Source organism: Mytilus edulis, chromosome 2 (assembly GCF_963676685.1).
Source record: "Mytilus edulis chromosome 2, xbMytEdul2.2, whole genome shotgun sequence".
NCBI classification, from domain to species: Eukaryota; Metazoa; Mollusca; class Bivalvia; order Mytilida; family Mytilidae; genus Mytilus; species Mytilus edulis.
Window position 1 is genome coordinate 24493189 of NC_092345.1, and position 20296 is coordinate 24513484.

Here is a 20296-nt window from a genome sequence, read left to right on the forward strand (position 1 = left end):
GGACTAAATTTTGTATATACGCCAGACGCGCGTTTCGTCTACAAAAGACTCATCAGTGACGCTCGAATCCAAGAAAGTTAAAAAGGCCAAATAAAGTACGAAGTAGAAGAGCATTGAGGACCAAAATTCCTAAAAGTTTTGCCAAATCCAGCTATGCCTGAGTTAGAAAAGACTTAGTATTTCAAAATTCTAAATGGTCTATTTACTGTTTGACAACCCCATGCAATTGAAACGTGCGGTACACATAAGTTTATCACGATACTTTTATACTAGATCTTAATAATAAATTGAACCAGGCTAAATGAAATTAAAAAAAATCTGAAAAACCTCTTTTTCCAAAGTCTAGCTGCAGTATGAAAAGTTGAAATGGGCTGATTTATTCCAGACCTCCAACATGGCGCAAACGGGACGTAAGTCTTGCTCTTAATTCTAAAACTATTAATTCAGAACAAACAAAAAATATTCTTGAACAAATGATAACATGAAGGACATCGCACATGTTAGCTCCTGTCCACTCAATAGGATTGCAAGGAGATGTGGGATATACCATAATGTCATAACATCCAAACGACAAAAATAACCATCTAGAGACAACAAACAGACTTCAATAATAATCAGGTGTCTATGCAATACATCAAACTCTAATTCGTCTCGAGTCTATTCAAGTTGTTAATAAATTTAACTAAACTATAAAAAAAAAAAATCTGTAATGAACACCAAATTCTCAAAAAAACGATAGAATTGAAGATATCATGACATATGACAATAACAAACGAGGTTGTCAAATTTACAGAAAGTTTTTTAATAACAGGATCAAGTTACTGGTTCCTCGTGAAGTATCATGTTAAAACGTTAAATGTATGACAAAATTATTATTTCGAGAGAACTGGCGACAACAGGTATGCATAATGTCAATGAATCTAGTTTGCAAGACAATGACTTTATTTCGCGCTTGTCTATATTACCCTAGACGACAAACATTCAAAATCTTGTTTCGAAAAAATTAAGCTGTATTGCCAAAAAAAAAAAAAAAACACCATTGCAATAAAACAAAAATGAATACTCGTGCGGCGTAGTCGAGGAAACTGACAAAAATCCATGCGAAGCAATATACCTTTCCAACATTTTCTGTTTAATATAAAATGTTTTTGGATACAATCGACACACAAAATTTGAAATTCAAATTTTATTTCAGAATTCATTTCAATTGTTTCTGTTAAATTGCATCTGAATCGCATTACTTTTTTATTGTTTCGTTATTTTCGAACTTCAAAGCGCGAGCATGCTGTTCTGACATAGTATTTAAGGTGATGAGTATAACAGATAACATTATAAAGTACATTTTAAGTATTATCTAGTACAGATCTTCATTTTCTAGGGTGTAGGTTTGGTAAAATTAAATTTGTGAAAACACTCAAGCCGACAATTGTATTTACGACACCGGAACTGTACTTAAGGTGCCTACTTATGTTGTGTCACTGGAGAATATAAATAACACAAATTCGATCGGCTTAGCGACATTGATACATGACCATGCTATCCAGCATGTTTATCAAAATAGGTTTGGTTTTTGCAATTTTGCCGGGCTTTCTGCTAGCAGAAGATGCCGATTCTCTCTCTAGAACAAAGAGACAAGATGATTTCCAAGTTGACGTAAGTCATCATTTTATATTTTTGAGTTATTTAAATATTACTTTTTCATCAGTTATCTATTGCTTCTTGTAAGAAATCGAATACTTAATTGAAAAAAAAATGCACGTCATTTTAAGAAGAAAATATTAGCAGTAACTCATAAAATCCATGAAATTGACAAACAAACATAAAATGAATTGAGAATTTGTTTTTCATATAAATGCATGATTCAATTAGCTAGTTGCATTTTTGAAGATTCCAGTAGAAAATATATATTTGTATGTTAGCGCAGTTTCAATGGCTACATGTACTAGGTCCATGTGTAATGATACAAAATTATACATGGTAACAAAGAAAGAGCATGTACTGTTCATTATGGAACTCAATATTCATTTGGTAGGAAGCATATTTCCCCAGTTCTCAATTAGGTTATTTTGCTAAAGCCAAAACCGCTTGCAACCTCCGTATGCTTTATACAATTTTAATGCGCCACTGATGAGTCTCTTGTAGAAGAAACGCGCGTTTGGTGCAAACATAATTTTCAATCCTGGTATTTATGATGAGTTAATTTTAATTAACTGCTCTGTTTCGGAGGATCTGTATTGAGGTTAAAAATATCCTGAAAATGGACAAAGGTTATAGAAAAATATGCGACCACGCTTTAAAGAAAAAATGGACCACAAAATAAGGAATACGGAAAAATGTGGTTCTAAAATATAATGAAAAGAGTAATAGACAAACAAACAAAAAGACAACAAAAAAAAAAGAGAAAAATATATGAAATTTAAGAGTACTCTAAAATAAAGTGAGAATAGATTTAATTTGACAGGTCTGTAATGAGATGGCGTTGTATACGCTTTGTGGGAGTAAATAACCACTTTTATCACTTTAGTGCAAAAATAAACATACTGAAAAGTAAGCTAAAAATGCTTCCTTTTGGTTTTAAAGGCAAACAAATTATAGCAATTCAATAACATTAAGGCATTATGCGATAGATATTATATTCCTTCAAAGAGTAAATACGCATACTTATTAAACTTACTGTCTAAAAAAATGTTGTTATGTATTGTTATATGTATTATTTAATATTTACAGGGTTTCTTTGAAACTTTTGGCTATATGGATGTCCCTAAAAGTTCCCAAGGCGGCCACGATGCAGCCGACAGAGAACGAGCAGTCAGGTAGTCTATATCCATTTTAACAATTTATCATTTAATATGATATTAGTAGTCATTGTTACCACAAAAATACTATTAAATTTGGCATGGCTTGTATCTGTAAGAGAATACTCGATATTTCCTTGTGTCCTGACAAATTAAGTTTCAAAGGGATTTATATTAAATTAAACTATTATAAAGCACATCAATTACTTCCTGGAATAGGATAGAACAGTTGGTATATATAAAAAAGAAGATTTGGTATTATTGCCAATCAGACAACTCTCCACAAGAGACTAAATAACACATACATTAACAAGTATAGGTCACCGTATGAACTTCAACAATGAGTAAAGCCAATAACGCGGTATGGTGTCCATTTTAATATTATGTTTTAAACAGAAGTAAACCATTGTGTGTCATTGAGTAGCTGTCTTCTTGTAACCACACTCCTTTCATTCACATAACCATTTATGGAATGTTGTTATAAAAGTTTTTGTCATAATTTTTTCACTTTTGAAAAATCTAGGCATTATTTTTAAAAATCGTATACCGAATAGTCTGAGCAGTTAATCAACCGGAATAAGAAATCAATGTAACTCGGCATAATTTTCATATCAGCAACTTCAGTTCTTTCAGCTTATTTTAAATTACTACGCGCTTTCTTTTATGTGGTACTGTGGTTTTTTTTAACTTCTTTGTCCACTGTGTTATGTAGTTATTTCAGAGTTGAGAGTTTTCCTAAACTGTTTTAATCGAATGTTTTAATGTATGTTTGGTTATATACATTTAAGAAGCTGTATATACTTGCTCCCTACACGAGACGTTGCACACACAAAATAATAGTCAATTGTACATACCTTCAGCAATTAACAAACCACATATCGCAAAGCAAGCTATATAAGGCCGAGAAATGTATGTACAAAACAATCAACAAAAAACAATTATGATATACAGCAACAAACTGCAACAACTGAATTACATACTGGGGTAATTTATAGACAATGGTCTATCGCTGAAGACTGAATGTTGTACTCGATATTTTTTTTTTTGAATACTTGTGTCGTTGGGTTGTTGTCTCGTTGACGTATACCTACCATCTCCTTAAATTGATATGTATGGCGAAAAATTCACCGCTGCAATTAAAATTTGATGTCGGCTATTAAAGCCGGTTTCGTACAATGAATAAAATTGAAATAGCTTAAAAACTTCTCGCTAAAAGGTCAGTGTCCACTGTGTATAATAAGTTATTGAGCATATAAGCCTTTTATAATATCAAAGATGAACTAGTTTATCAGCAAAGGAAACAAGTACTGATTCACAGATGGGTTAGGGCTAATCTATAAAGAGAGATTTTCCGGTAATCTATATGTAAAGTAAAGTGCTTGTAAAAATGACTTTGCTTATTTGACATGTACTGAAAGACTTTTTATATTAAAGAAATTTGTTCTTTTGTAGTTTAATTTACGATATAATTAGTTAAAATATTGTTCTACATTAAGGTTTTATTTTATAATTAGATTAAAGTTAAAAAAGAAAAAAAGACACTTGACTCAACTACAATTTTATTTATTTTAAAGATGAAGCAAATTTAACGTTAACAAATAGTTAAGAGAATATTTATAAGCGTAGCGAGATGATTTTTTTAAAACAAAATTATGCCCGAAGGATATATAGTCATATAAAAAATTGTCTGTAAAAGACTAGTTTTTGAAACTATTCACTGGTAGCAAACCTGTAAAATGACCGTAGGCCTACTAGTTGATAGTTGCAAAAATAACTGCATAATGCCTTTCAACATAAAAAAAAATAATCCACATTGCCTTTTAACATAAAAATGGTAGCATACGCTATAAATTTATTACTTTGGGATATCATAAGGCATATTTTGTTAATAGTGACAAACAAAAAGGTAAAACATGATACACAGAGTATGCTGGAGTTTCTTATCGACAAAATATTTGTTGAGTTTGGAGGTAGACTTTTATTAACAAATTGTCGGCATTCCTATGGGAACAAACTGTGCGCCTCTTCTTGCCGATCTCTTCTTATTTTCATATGAATCGGAGTTCCCTCAGACACTTGTTAAAAACAAGAGGATCAAAGAAGCCAGAATATTTAATTTCACTTTCAGATATATTGATGATGTTCTGTCCATAAACAATTCGAACTTTTATTATTAGGCTCCATTAATATATCCCCCAAAACTTGAAATTAAAAAGAAACAACAGACACGGCTTCCTCCGCCCCATTTTAGTCTTATATCTCGAATTTGACTTACACAGTCATCTCAGTACAAAAATCAGTGACAAACGAGACGAATTTAATTTTGAAATTATAAACTCCCCCACCTTAGTAGCAATATACCAACTTCACCTGCATATGGGATCTACATTTCCCAACTCATATATAACGATATTCAAGAGCTTGCAGCTCATACTCAGACTTTGTTAAACGTCATCAGTGTCGGAGCAGAAAGTTATTGAACCAGGGGTATGTCCTTTTTCTAAAAAAGTGCATCAGAAGGTACCAAGACCTTGTTAATAAATATTCCGTATCAACTTTACAAATAATACATGATGGTCTTGATGTATAAATTCTGCGTACTGATGTTGTTTATCATCTTAACAACGTGTTTTATTGTTCTTTCATTTGTCTTTGTTCTATTATTAATATTAATTTTACTGTTGGATTGTTTTATGTGATATCCATTTAACGTGGCTCGGTACTTAAACATCCCGTCAATATGTTTGTATTATCTTTCATTTTTGCTGGTGTGTTTTGTATATGCGACTTTTTGTGTTTCTTTGCTTCTTATATTGTGACTCTGTTCTTTAAAAGATCCTGTCAGTATGTTATTGTTCTATAATATGTCATTAAGATATATTTCTATTATGAATTAGAAAATACATTGAGCCACAAACGTCAAAATTATTCACTCACGTAGTGGAATGAATTATTTGTTGATTCTTACAAATTCTATAGAACTTTTGAACTCTTTTTTTATTTCGGTCTATTTCTGAAATTAATGTTTTTTTACCCTGTATGCTAACAATGCCAATGTGAAATTTGGAATTGTTTGTATAAACATTGAAAGACAAAAATATGTGACGTATAAAATTTATGTTTTGCGGTCTACGCGTCCGATTGTTCGTCAGTTCGTCCGTACGTCCGTTTGTCCGTCTGTCCCGCTTCAGATAAAAGATTTTGGTAACTTTTTGGTCAAGGTAGTTTTTGATGAAGGTGAAATCCAATCAACTTGAAACTTTATATACATGTTCCCTATTTTTGAACGCAGTTTCATGGTCCCATAACTATAAAATGATAGTGCGAGTGGGCATCCGTGTACTATGGTCACATTCATATTTTTGTAATAAAGTTAGGGTGTATCATTATACCCTATCTACATCTTTTCTATCCTGAGAGCCGTCAGTTTTCATGAATGTGACCTACCGAATTAGACTATTTACCGGATTTGTTATCACATAAGCAACACGAAGGGTGCCACATGTGGAGCAGGATCTGCTTACCCTTCCGGAGCACTGAGATCACCCCTAGTTTTTTGTGGGGTTCTTGTTGTTTATTCTTTAGTTTTCTATGTTGTGTCATGTGTGCTGTTTTTTATTTGTCTTTTTCATTTTTAGCCATGGCGTTGTCAGTTTGTGTTAGATTTACGAGTTTGACTGTCCCTTTGGTATCTTTCGTCCCTCTTTTACATAAGTAGTTTTTTTAAATTCATTTCTTTCAGCATACTTTTAGGTATATTAAACAAACATGTAAATACTTATATTTCAGAGAATTTCAGAAAATGACTGGACTACCAATAACTGGTAAAGTGGACAAAGAAACAGTTACTAAGATGAAATCACCAAGATGCGGATTTCAGGATGTACTTAGACCAAGTCAAAGACCGGGTGAAATTAATACGAATCCAAAGGACGTACAGCTGAAACCACTTTCTAATGGTGAGAATGTTCAACTTTTAAACTAACTAACTTATATCCTTATGACTAGCAATGTTTCGGCAAATACGTATTAGTTTTAAGGTAAGAGAATTTTATCGAACTTGTAATAGTTAGCTCATGGGAAAATAACACTAACTGTTCATGTTCGTGTTAAACAACGCTAATGCAAAGTTCCGAGCGCCATAGTTCTGTGATAAGTGTTACGTTACCTTGATCTGCTACCAAACAGTACCATTATCCGCCAAGAAAATCAGCTCAGCATCGACATACAACAAAATATGTCCAAAAGTTTCCGAATGACAAACTAGCTGTCTGCAACTTATGTCTAGTGTAAAACATCAAATGATTTTGAATGGAGAAATAGTTGAATAGTGTTGGGTTTTTTTAACATGTTGACAAAATATTTGTTCAAAAAAAGTGCATTGTTGATATCTTATGAATCAAAATGTCTCAATTATTGAAAGTGATAAGAATAATCATTTTTCATTTTAGTTTTCAAATGGCCAAATAATCAGGTGACATGGAAAGTAATGGGATATACAAGACAGCTTGGAGGTGCTTCTCAAAGGTATAATCTATTCACTATAGTTATATATATATAGATCAAAGTTCCTGTTAAAATATAATACAAGCGTTGTTATAAACTTAAAAATATAACATAGAAATCTACTTTTAATCTAACAATTTATGTATAAACATTGAATCTATGTTCTAATAATTACATTAGATGTATGTTTCATTATAATATTTTATTCTGATTGGCTAACTGCACATCACGTGTTATTCCGTAAGCAGTTGCATTGCTCAATACAACTTTTCACTCATGATAACACGTGCTCCAACAATAAAGTGCACAGGTGAATTAAATAATAAAATATATAAAATTCGTGTTTTCATGATCATAGCTAAAAAATGTAATTATAAGTATTGAATGCTTCTTTTTGTAACTTTATAGGGTTGTAAAAGCGTTGACCGTGCGTACATTTTTAAATGTACTTCGGTCAACGCTTTTACACCCCAATAAATTTACAAAAAGAAGCATTCAATTCTTAAATGAAGACCATATAACAGTTACTCACTTTACTTTTTTGTCTGTGCTGCTGAGTAGCTGTCATGTGTCAAATGTTGTCATATGAACTGGAGACTTGTCAGTTATGTTTTACCTATATCAGTAAGAATATGTGTGAAATCATCTGATGATATGACCAACGGTTCTCTCCCTTTTAATTTTTCTCCGCTTTGAAGAGATTACTGCATGGAAAATTAACAATTGGTAATCAAACCATGGCAGCTTACCGATGTTAAATCTCATAAATATATTTGGAATATACAAATATCCCCTTTTAAATAAAAAAACAAAGAGAAATAAATGAACTCTTAACGCAGCAAGTTATTAAGACTGGGGTGCGTCGACAAAATAAGTGTCTCACACTCTGCAAGCACCACCACATAGGGAATAGGACACAATTTTAAATATAAATTAACAGATCAGAGGTCTGTATTCTTGCAAGAAAAATGTAACATCATGACACAATTCTAAATGTCAGTCTTATATGATTCTTTGAAACTTTAATTAAACATTTTTTTTAATATTATTATGGTTTACTAAAAATACGGCCTGTAGTAAATATTACATTCATGTCCATAACGAAAACACATTTTCAACAAGTCTAAAAAGTACCGTACAGTTTTGCCATTTATAATGCCTTCTATGACCATATATGGATGCCTTCAAAATGGTGATGCAAGGGTTGTTCAACATGCAGAATGACACAATGTGGCAACTATTAAGGACAAAGGTGAATGCGTATCTCTACATCCTGCACAGCCAAAATGCGTGTCTCTATTAATGAAAAATTAACTGCGCATGCATGATTTTAGAATACTTATTCATTAATCGATCAGCTCTTTAAGACATAGACTATTTTTTTTAAAGCTTTATCCCCGATCGAACGTATATTTTGTAAAGAAAATCATGCATAATATTTTTTTTTCATTTGCAGACGTTCATTTATAAATGCATTTAAAAAGTGGTCAGATGTGGCTAACATCAATATCCGGGAAGTTGGTGGTGGCGACGCAGATATTTTAATCGATTACAAACGCCGAGATCATTACGATGGTAGTCCATTTGACGGAAGGGGTAAGCATAGAGTATTTAGCAAAATAAGAGAATCCAATGTTTTGAAATTGCCTACAAAACTATAAAAAAAATTAAAATATAGTAAACATAGGAGGAAAAAAATAGAATAACAAGGCATGAATATAAAAATATGTAAAAAGGAGACTCATTGTTTTTTTTTTTGTTACTATAGTCTTAGATTTGTTGTTATTAATGCATCCATTTATGCTTACTACGACATGTGCAAATTACACTATACAATGGAATATTACTGTATAGTTTATTCTCACCTATCTGTTAGTGTGATGTTATTTCTGTGTTTTCTCTTTCCTTGTTCTGTTCACCCCTGAAGGTCAAAATGCACGCAAGGGGATCGTTTCTTGCTTGTTTTCTAGGACTCCAATCTCGAAATAAACCTCTTTAAAGTAATATAAAAATAATTGATTTATTTTACACAGGTCGGACACTTGCACATGCTTTCTTTCCTGGGTCACATGACATCTCAGGTGATACACATTTTGACGATGACGAACAGTGGACACTTGGTACAAAGGAAGGTACAAATTTGGAAATTGTAGCTGCTCACGAGTTTGGACACGCACTTGGTCTAGGCCATTCTTCGAATTCTAAAGCTTTGATGGCACCATATTATCAAGGATATGATACTGACTACAAATTACTGTATGACGACATCTATAGAATGACATCGCTATATGGTAAGAGTAGTTTACTGTTTATAAGTATATATCATGCATATCTGCGCATCAATTTGCAGTTCCAATGGTGAGTAGAAAATAAAACTTAGATAAAATGCTACCGAAGAAATTAATAATAAAGAGATATTTATTTAACCATCTGACAGAACTTTTTCCATATTTTAAAGAATATGAATATTTCCTTTGTCTTTCTATTTCTTCATTCTAAATATGTGCAAAAATATAAATTATTTAAGCCAAGGAATGGTTTTACAAAAGACAACCACTGAAAAAAATGCTCCTGGCTTAAACAGGTGTAAATAAATGCAGCGGGATTAAACGTTTTAACAGACATCAACAGTTGACCACTAATAAAACATATATTCATAATAGACAGGCATGCATATTTTATTGGACATCATACGAGTCGTAAACGCTTTGGGTCGGTGTGTTTTCCGATCGGATTTTCTGTTCGCCCGTTCTGTACTGTTTAAATTATGGTTTTATGAAGTAGGAAAACATGAAGTTGTGGTCGCATCAAGAATGCATGTTCACTAAAAATTTGACGTTTACGTGGAAATGAGATAGTTTGAGCGGGGCGCGACGCGCGATGGACAAATATTCCTGTTTTACTAATTTTTTCCATACTATTGTCTGTCATTTTCGATGTACAATTTCTGGGTATCCTTTATCTTTTCGTGTTTTTTTTTCTAACGAGAAAAAAGAAGGTTAAGTGTATTCTGCATTGACATCAAACTATCAATTGACAAACAAAAAATATAAAAAAGATTAAAGATTCTAAGATCTTTTAGAAACTTTCAAACAGCGAAAATTAAAGTTATGATCATGAACCGAATTTGTTTTATAACAGACTTTGAATTGAATAATTTCTCATATATATTTCTTTATATAGGTGGAAGAGCTGCTACGAGACCTACTTCTCGTCCACGAGTGACAACGAGAAGACCAAGAGTTACAACAAGACGACCAAGGGCTACAACAAAACGTCCCTCTACGAAACCAAGTATCTGTGATCTGAAATTCGACTCCTTATTTATGAATGGTATAACATCAATTTCTAGATTCTATGACATGTATATGACATTATTTGTCAATTTTGCGTTTTGAGCGGAACGGATTCAAAATTTAAAAAGTGTTTTACGAGCAAAGACATTTTTAAATAATTGTCATTGATTTAAAGGAATCTTTAATTGTTATAGATGAATTTACAGGTTTTTTCATTTAAAAAAAAGACCACATAGACAGTAGTGAAGGTAGGAGATACAAACAAACAAAATAAAAACAATTGTAGTACTTTATTTAAAATTGCAAATTCTCTTTAGACAGACACGCAAAGAAAAATATGAAAAATAAACAATAAAATATAGAGAAAAAAAAGGAAAAAAATATCCCTCAAAACACAAAAAAATGGATAGATAACATCATATAAGTGAATCTAAATAATGATCATGCTTATAAAATATAAGAGATAATGAGCTATATCTTTTAAAAAAACGTGAATGATACAATCTCAACATTATCTTAAACCATAGGTGATGATCGTCGAATTTATGCCTTCCGATATAGAAAAATCTATCGATTTGAGAGTGATAAAAATGGCATAGAAAAAAGCTTTACCAAAGTTTCACGGAAAGTATTAACCCCAAGGGTACCTATCAATACTGGAGCTGCAGTCGTAGACAGGTACAGAAGACTGTATGTATTTAAAGGTAAGTCATGTATTTATTAAGCAAATTGAGTCATAATGTGTATTTTGAATGATGTGTATTTTATAAGTTCATATTTCTCTGTCTTGCGAAGATCCACGAGCCTTTAGTCCTATAGTGTTCTTATTGTGATCTTTCATAAATGTTTTTTTCCAGTTAATGTAAATAGCTTAAATCTCGAATTGTTGTTCTGACTTTTGAATGAGTGGTGGGGTGAGCGTCTGTAATAGCGTCTGTAATAGCTCACCATTTCCCAAAAAGGATGACGTACATGAATCTCCTCCCTAATGAGATTAGTATTGAGGGGGAGGACAGGGGGTACCCTTCTCCCTTCTCCCACCCCTCTTCTCCTTTCTCCTACCCCCGTTCCCCTTTCTCCCATTAGAATAAAACATATCCTTTTGAGATATTTTTTCTTGAAATATTAGAAAATTTTTTAAAAGGAGAGATATTTTATTTTTTCTCCTTTCTCATACTTTTTCTCCTTTCTCCCAGCCTTCCTCTCCTTTCTCCTACCCCCTTTCTCCTTTCTCCCACCCCCTTTCTCCTTTCTCCTACCCCCTTTCTCCCTGTCTCCCTTACCCCTGTCCTCCCCCTCAGTATTGGGTTTGCTTATTGTCGATGATTGTGCATTGGACTGGTGTTGCTTGTATCATTGCCAAGTGGTCTTCGGTTTGATAATGGTCTAATAGGAATATAACAAGTTTTATCTATATCGACATTATTATACAACTAAATTTCGCCCTCACCGTTCAACAAGTTTCGACTCCGTCTAAATAATCATGCTAATTGGGTCAAAGCATGATAACTTATAGTCTCATTATATCTTATACAACTTCTAGAAATTCACTTTTTACTTTTTGTAAACAAAATATTTAACGTTAAACAAAATTAAACATACCAATTGTATAGCTATTGGTTGTAATTTGTACCAAATTCATTTTTTTTGTTGCTTTGAAATGTAGAAATGAACTTATACAGTATATTTACGCTTTTATGAAAAAGAAAAGAATTTGCATATCAAATCCTTAATGCTGTTTCCCTCATTACCAGGAAGCAAGTTGTTTCGATACACAAGATTTCGACTAGATGCTGGTTTCCCAAAGAGGATCACCATTCCATTTTTCCAGAATGTAGATGCAGCTCTCGAATATAATAATGTCATCTACGTCTTTAAGGTACATTTGTAAATAAACAAAGTATAAACATATAGTTTTTGATGAGTTCAAGGTAAAATTAGACAAGACTATATTACTTTTTTGAAATTTTGGGTCCTCAATGCTCTTCAACTTTGTACTTGTATGGCGTTATAACTATTTTGATCTGAGCGTCACTGATGAGTCTTATGTAGACGAAACGCGCGTCAGGCGTATTACATTATAATCCTGGTACCTTTGATAGCTATTTATTGTTGTCTCATATATTTGTTTTTATGCCCCACCTACGATAGTAGAGGGGCATTATGTTTTCTGGTCTGTGCCTCCGTTCGTCCGTCCGTCTGTGCGTCCGTCCGTCTGTCTCGCTTCAGGTTAAAGTTTTTGGTCAAGGTAGTTTTTGATGAAATTGAAGTCCAATCAACTTGAAACTTAGTATACATGTGCCCTATGATATGATCTTTCTAATTTAAATGCCAAATTATAGTTTTGACTCCAATTTTACGGTTCACTGAACATAGAAAATGATAGTGCAAATTTCAGGTTAAAGTTTTTGGTCAAGGTAGTTTTTGATAAAGTAGAAGTCCAATAAACTTGAAACTTAGTGTACATGTTCCCTTTGATAACATCATTCTAATTTTAATTCCAAATTAGAGAATTTATTCCAATTTCACGGTCCACTAAACATAGAAAATGATAGTGCGAGTGGGGCATCCGTGTACTGTGGACACATTCTTGTTTAAAATTACTAAATATCTTCTTTTATTCAAGGTTTTTGTTTATTAATTCAAGGATTTCATTTTGATTCAAACAAACTAATGGAAACTATGAAAAGTCTTCATTGTGCTTTGGAGATATCTTATATCATTATATCTTTGTCGACTGGAATAAATTTTACTATCGTAAGTTGAGAATGAGCGAAAGGATAATTATTTAAGGAAAACAAATAGATTGTATGGATACTTACCATATAAAAAATCGAATAACAAAAATATCGAACAATGAGGAAAATCAAAACAACAAATTTATATACAAATTAATGTTTAAAGAATTGTGTTTTTATAGGATGATAAATTTAGTATCTGGCATGAGAACTACAGTAGAAGCCCACCTTCTGGATATCCAAAACCAATTAGTAGCTACTGGAAGGGCATACCAAACAACGTTGAAGCTGCTTTGAATATCAATGATGGGTATACATACTTCTTCAAGGGAACCAAGTGAGTAAAATATGCCAACTGTATGACGTTTTGCTTACAATATGTTTATTATCGAGGTTCTGTTTGCTTTGATTTTTCTAGTCTATCCCAACTCTTGAAGGTTCGGCTATACTCCAATAATCCTGTCCATCTTTTTTAGTTTCGACACCTTTTTCTCAAAAACTTCTTAACAGGAAGATTTCATATTTGGTTTAAAAGCAGCCTGATGTTGTTGATATGTTTCAATTGTTACGTGTAGGGATTTTGTGGGATTTGGCAGATACCTTCTTCCATTTGCCTCTTCTTTGAATATTTAAAATATGTTAAATGTACTTCTAATTCTTCGTCAAACATTTCTCCACTACTATATATATATATATATATATATACAAGTCAGAAACGTTAAAATACTTCCTGTTTTTATATACTTTGGCTTAAGATTGCATTCTTGTAATGTATGGTAGTACTTATATCTATCCTTTAGTTTGTAATTTTGAATTCCGGACCTTTTTTTTGGCTGAAAGCAATCGAGATCAGACAAAATGTGATTCGGTCAACGCATTTTGAACCCCAATGCAATTATAATTAGAAGCATTAAATTATCAATTGAATCATTGAATATGGATATGGTTTGTCTGTAGTAAATGTTCATCAACTAGATTGAAATAACAAAACATACTTGAAATATGTGTTGAGTATTGTCTTCATCATAACGTTATCTATAATGAATAGATAGTCAGATTCAACTTTACCTTTAAATATGATTAATACTTCTCCAGTATGAACTTAATATATTGTATATAAACTCATCACAGAAACCAGGTTTTTACCAGAGCATTGCGAACCCAAAATTCCACAAGATTTTTGCCACATACAGCTTTGGGAAATGCCTATCATCATTGTCCACTTCTTTAATCATTTATTTTTAATATTGTAGATATTTTAAATACAACAATAGATACCAGAGGACAGAATATCGAAAGGATAAAGCACCGGCATGGCTTGGATGTGGAAGAGCTGTTCCGAAATAACTTGTTAGAAAACATGTTCGAATACATGTGGACTTTACTGTATTGCATCAATGCTTAAAATGTAAAACAAAATACCTCTATTAGCATCTCCAATTACGGTTGAAAAAATCATTTTGAAAAAACTGTTTTAAATTTTGATCAGTATGAGCCTTACGGAAAAGCATGCCTAGATTTACTGGGGAAAATCATATAAAATTTTTCAATCGTGTAAAAAGAGAGTTTTTTATCGTCATACTATAACAATGTGTTTTTATTTGTGTAGTAACTGAAGATGTAACATTATGTAAATAAAGGCAACACAGCTCAATTTATGAACAATGTTAAATGTGTACTGTAGCATAGAACTCAACAAAATACATACTAATTTTTGATAATAAGTTGTTGTAGTAATATTTTTTGTAGACTTCATAAAACATGCCGTTAGTTTTTGCTCGTTTGAATTGTTTCAAATTTTATCATGTCGGGATTTTTATAACGGACTTTACGGTATGCAAGTTTCTCATTGTTGAAGGCCGTACGTTGAAATATATTTGCTTGAAATCCACATCATTTGGACTTCGATGGATATTTGTCTCATTGGAAATCACACAACATCTCCTTATTTTAAATTAATTCTGATGGTAATAAGTCGAGGGTTTCACAATGAAAAAAAATCTCCCTTTCTATAATTAAGTTTTATGGCGTTTTTGTTTGAATCGGAGTTAGATATTGTTACGTTGAGTTTGTACTCCAGTAATGTTTCCTTGATTATTACTGATATCAACGTGATAAACAAAAAGAGTCTTACTAAAGGAAAGGAAACTGTTCCTTCAAAGTTAACCTAAGTTATAAATTAACTCCTGGCGTAAAAAAGAAGGAGAAACAATATTATTAAGATTTAAGCGACAGATAATATGGTAAAAAAACAATCGATGTTCAAGATCTCCTATTTACATTATGAAGATTCAAGATACAGATCAAAGTAAAACACAAACTGGAGGAATCTAATTAACTAAAACAGTTCGAATGTGTCTACATGTGTCTACATGTAAAGTGTATCCTGCTTGCAATTAATATCTATTTATCATCCGTCGTGAGAATCCACAGTCAATTTAATGTCATAATCTGGAATAAGACACTTCCGATAAATTTACAAGGCATGTCAACTATCCTGGTATCTAAAGTTAACTGAGACAAGAACGCAATGTATCGGTCAACAAATTTTCCAAGCAGTGTTGATTTATTTTCTATCGTTTTCCATATAATTCTGTTGGATCATGTTTTGAGTCGTGAGCACAGCCCTATTGATGAATTTTGTTAAGTGCGAACAAGAACGAAGAACCGCTTTAAAGCAAATATATAGAAGTCATACGATGGGACAGAATGTATGTTAAAGCTAAGCAACAGGAAGCGGAAAATTGAAAAGTTAAAATCATTTCGTTTGTCTGAAAAGCTGAATACATGTCGCGAATGACCTGAGACACAGAAAAATCGTATCAATTAGACAAATCGTTATAGTGAGTATTGTTCTTGTGTTGACAATTGGATAGTTAAAATTTTTACATTTGTCATAAATAAAGGCAACACTAGTATACCGCTGTTCGAAAGTCATAAATCGATTGAGAAAAACCAATACGGGTTACAAACTAAACAGAGGGAAACGCATCAACTATAAGAGGAAAACAACAAAACAACAGAACACTGAAGTGAAACAAAAAACAAACGACAATACAACACACACCAGGGGCGTAGCTAGCAGGTCAATGATGTGGAAGCACAAACCCCAGGGCGAGGGGTCTGGGGGCCGCCTAATGCCCCCAGTGGGTCCAGGGCAAAGCCCTGGTAGGGGGGCTAGGGGGGCGAAGCCCCCCGACGCTCCGCAGATTTAGCGTTTTTAAACAGTAATAACCTTATTAAAATTTGTATACTTTTGTTGTGTTTTTTTTTGTCAATTATTTGTTTCACTTCGAAATGTTCGAATACAATGAACACTTTACACGTTTTTTTTGGGTTTCTTTTTGTACGCCGTGAGTTCTTTTAAAAATCACGGAGGTTTGTTCTATATATATATATATGTATTTTGATATTTGTATTTGTATTGAGCAAAGAAGATATACAAATAAGGAGGTGTGGTATGATTGGCTAGGAGACAACACTATCCATCAAAGTTCAAATGAAGTGTATGTAAGTAAATATGTATAAAAAACAATAATCAAAAACATCAACACAAACACAGTACTCCATAATTATTTGTATATTATGTGGTGTTTCTGTTAGACATATCAAAACAATTATTCAATCTTTTGAATTTTTAACTTAAAGTCATATTAATTTTGGTCGGAGAAAAGGAATCCCAAACGACGTTTCTTCTTTACAGCAAATGTGTCAATAACTTTTTCAGTATCAATTTCCCAATCTTTGTATGCATGCAGAATGGAGAGACCAGAGAGTCTTTCTGTATGCATTGTAGATCGGACATAAGTTTTCACTCTTCTCATAACGCTAAAACTCCTCTCTGCTGTTGCTGTTGTCACCGGCATTGTCACTAGAATCAGCAGACAAATGTAAATGTTTGGATATAAGTCACTGTTTGTCACTGGCAGAGTTTCCGAAAGAGTGGATGGCTTTGGGTCTGCTGCTATATCCCACCTAACAATCCATCGTTCAACTTCCTCGCGAAATTGTGCAACATTGTTTATATCAAGGTCATCTCTAAATGTCTCAAATAAAGTATTGATAACTTCTTGATTAATCCCATCTAGCTTTGTTGGTATCAAATACTGGGCAGAAAACCGATCTTCGTTGGAAACCAATCTGCGTGTAAGTTCTTGTATTAGGTGATCAAGAAATGGCAGAAACATTGCACGTTTCCAGTACTGACTGGGCGTTTCAGCTGGTACATTTACGCGATGACGCTGTCTACCGGCAGCTCTCGGCATGGAAGGAACCTCCTCCACGGTATCGGCTACTTGTACTGCTTTCTGAAATAACTCATCCCAGGCTTCTATGCTGTTCCGTTTTCTGTTCAACTGTTCTATTACAACTTTACTCTCAGACACAGCTTCAATAAGATCAACAGATTTCCTTTGTAGCATTTCAGAAAGGGGAACTAAGGGTTGCAAAATAGACTGTGCCGCAACCATAGTGATAATAAAGTCAAATTTCTTGATTGAACAAGCATAGCTACGAGCTTTTGAGTCACCATGTTGCTCTAGGTTCTCTAGGGAATCAACTATAACTTTAAACGCAGTAAGAAAAGTATATAACGATTCTGATCGACTGGCCCAACGAGTTTCACAAAGGGTTTTCAGTTTCTGACGTCTATCCATTTCTTCTCTAACTACTGCATTCTGTTCCAGGCTTTCTTTAAAAAAGAGGACTCTTTTTGCTGAGTAATCGAATGCGAAAGCAATAGCCTGCACAGTGTTCATAAGATTTCTAATTAATGGTTCTTCACTAGCATGTACTATTGACAAATTCAGGTTATGGGCTTTGCAATGTATGTAACTTGCTCCAGGTATTCTTTCTTTTATTCTCGATTGGACGCCTTTGTGTATACCCGACATATTAGCAGCCCCGTCGTAACCCTGAGCACGCATATGATCAACATCGATCCCTTTCAATTCTAGTTGTTCCAGAAAAAGTTCTGCCAATGCCTCTCCTGTTGTTCGGGATGCTTCCGCGAAGCCAAGAAATTCCTCTCGAATTGACTTTGTCGTCTTGTCAAAAAATCTTACACAGATAGACGCCTGTTCTTTGGTTGAACAGTCAGTCGCCTCGTCGGACATGAAACCAAAATATTTTGAATCATTACAATCCTGGACCAATGTCGAAATAATCTGATCTGCACATAATTCAATGAGTTCATTCTGGATATCTGGTGATGTATACTTTTTCTGTGGATCAGCAAAAGCAAGATGATCTGCAAGTACGATGTTATCCTTGGCTCTCATGTGAAGGAGAGCAACAAAATTGCTATGTTTTTCCTCGTGACCTCTGATTGCAAGATTTTGTTTACCGCATAACAAAATAGCGTCAATAATACAAGAAAGAACTTCTCGGTTTCTCTTGATTCTAGCATTAAAACTCTCCGACATTGACTCCAATATATCGGACTTTTCTCCGGTTTTTATCCGAAGAAATTCAGTTGCTGCAAGCACGTTGTCGTGGTGCTTACTTTTGTCATTAATATGTCGTGAGACGCATCGACTAAGATTTCCCCAATCTGTGACGGGAGATGACAGTGAAAAGGTCTTTTCCTTTGTATCTTGTCTCTGTGGCCCAAACAAAACACAAGGTGCACAATAGACAGCATCATTTACAACAGAATACCTCATCCAAGGATATTTTTCAAGCCAACTCCACTGCAGCGATCTGTTGACATTTCTAATAGTCCTACAAATTTAATATTGTTACAATTGAGTTTTCCCATTTTGAAACGATTTCTAGGTGAATTTTAAAGATATAAGTAATGAAAAAAAGAAGGTGTCTGAGGACACGAATGCCCCCGCTCAAGTCTTGCAATTTTCCAAGCTATAAAGGGGCATTACTTTAAATGAATCACTGTCTAAATTCAAATGTGTGTTTCGGTCGAGGGTACAAACTTAATGTCCCATTCGACTAGCGGCAGGGGCATTCAAATATGTCTCTTCAAATCGATAAACCAAACTTTATGTCTTTTTTATTTTTTTAGAATTGCGTTGTCAGTTTATTTTCGATCTATGAGTTTGACCTTCCCTATGGTATACAAAATCGACAACTGTGAGATATTGCTAATAGCTATGAATCAATTTATGAAATATTGAAATAAAAAGATGTATTATTGCCAATGAGACAATCTCCAAAAATGCCACCACATCTTCCATGTCTGACCATAAGTGAAATAAAAAAGGTCGTGAAACAGGAGGAGTAATTTGAATAGATTAGTTGCTGGGAAAAATGCTGTTACGGACGGACGCACGGACAGAGGTACACAGGAACCAGTATACAACGTACTCAATTGGGCAAGGAACGGGAGGATAAATAAGTGCATTTTGATAATGTGGAAATTAAACCAGCCTTTACCGTTTTTACAGGTGATGGGCTGGCTAATCTCTTTACGTAATAAATACATTCGGCTAACATATTGTTCAATTTCCAAATAATTTTAAATTTATTTTGTTTGTAAAATTATGAATTGATTTACCTCAAAGGAAACTTGTATTTAGCAACATGTTCCCAAGATGAATTTGTCAGCAAATCTAGTTTCACTCTGTCTTGTTGTGAACATTCTATGGTGATATTACCAATATCTGGATAAGGAGGGTGGTTAGATGAAGACGGAGTCGACGAGTCAGTTATAGACGGTGTTGAGGAATCATCAATCTTTGTGGAGGTGTGTTCATGATCTGAGCCTGTTCCTTCAGAACGCGAATCATCAATCTTTGTGGAGGTGTGTTCATCTGAGCCTGTTCCTTCAGAACGCGAATCAGATGAGTTTGGGTTCGGTTTGAAATAAGAAAATATCTTTTTCTGCATGACAGCTTCATCAACACTTGTAACTATGTTGTCAAACTAATATCCGGGAAAGACGGAAAAGATATCAACAGTCTCCGAACGTTAAATAAATATCCTAATCATATTAGTCTTAGATAAT

The 20296-nt window shown here is 33.5% G+C and overlaps 2 protein-coding genes across 3 annotated transcripts; one reads left to right on the forward strand and one right to left on the reverse strand.

The window, feature by feature from the left end:
• The first annotated feature begins 1283 nt into the window (after positions 1–1283).
• On the forward strand, positions 1284–15053 carry LOC139511779 (matrix metalloproteinase-19-like). 2 transcript variants are annotated; one of them, XM_071298837.1, is made up of 11 exons: positions 1284–1653; positions 2728–2813; positions 6585–6754; positions 7247–7322; positions 8758–8897; positions 9335–9592; positions 10485–10634; positions 11125–11301; positions 12352–12476; positions 13518–13672; positions 14589–15053. In XM_071298837.1, the coding sequence occupies exons 1-11, from the start codon at positions 1528–1530 to the stop codon at positions 14680–14682; spliced, it is 1557 nt and encodes a 518-aa protein (XP_071154938.1). In that variant the 5' UTR covers positions 1284–1527; the 3' UTR covers positions 14683–15053. The 2 variants fall into 2 exon arrangements, with proteins under 2 accessions (XP_071154938.1, XP_071154939.1); XM_071298838.1 differs by lacking the exons at positions 1284–1653; positions 2728–2813 and adding an exon at positions 5911–6233 and having other exon boundaries at positions 6514–6754.
• A 1935-nt stretch (positions 15054–16988) lies between these two features.
• LOC139510772 (52 kDa repressor of the inhibitor of the protein kinase-like) lies at positions 16989–18794 on the reverse strand. The gene has a single exon (XM_071297302.1). It carries the CDS (start codon positions 18756–18758, stop codon positions 16989–16991), a length of 1770 nt encoding a protein of 589 aa, XP_071153403.1. The 5' UTR covers positions 18759–18794.
• Positions 18795–20296: the final 1502 nt, after the last annotated feature.

Excerpts from the sequence above, each read along its gene's own strand:
- LOC139510772 (XM_071297302.1), bottom strand. The coding sequence starts at position 18,758 with ATGTCGGAGAGTTTTAATGCTAGAATCAAGAGAAACCGAGAAGTTCTT.
- LOC139511779 (XM_071298837.1), top strand. The coding sequence starts at position 1,528 with ATGACCATGCTATCCAGCATGTTTATCAAAATAGGTTTGGTTTTTGCA. Across the intron at positions 6,755-7,246 it reads GCTGAAACCACTTTCTAATG|TTTTCAAATGGCCAAATAAT; the intron begins GTGAGAATGTTC and ends TTTTCATTTTAG. Across the intron at positions 10,635-11,124 it reads CGACTCCTTATTTATGAATG|GTGATGATCGTCGAATTTAT; the intron begins GTATAACATCAA and ends CTTAAACCATAG.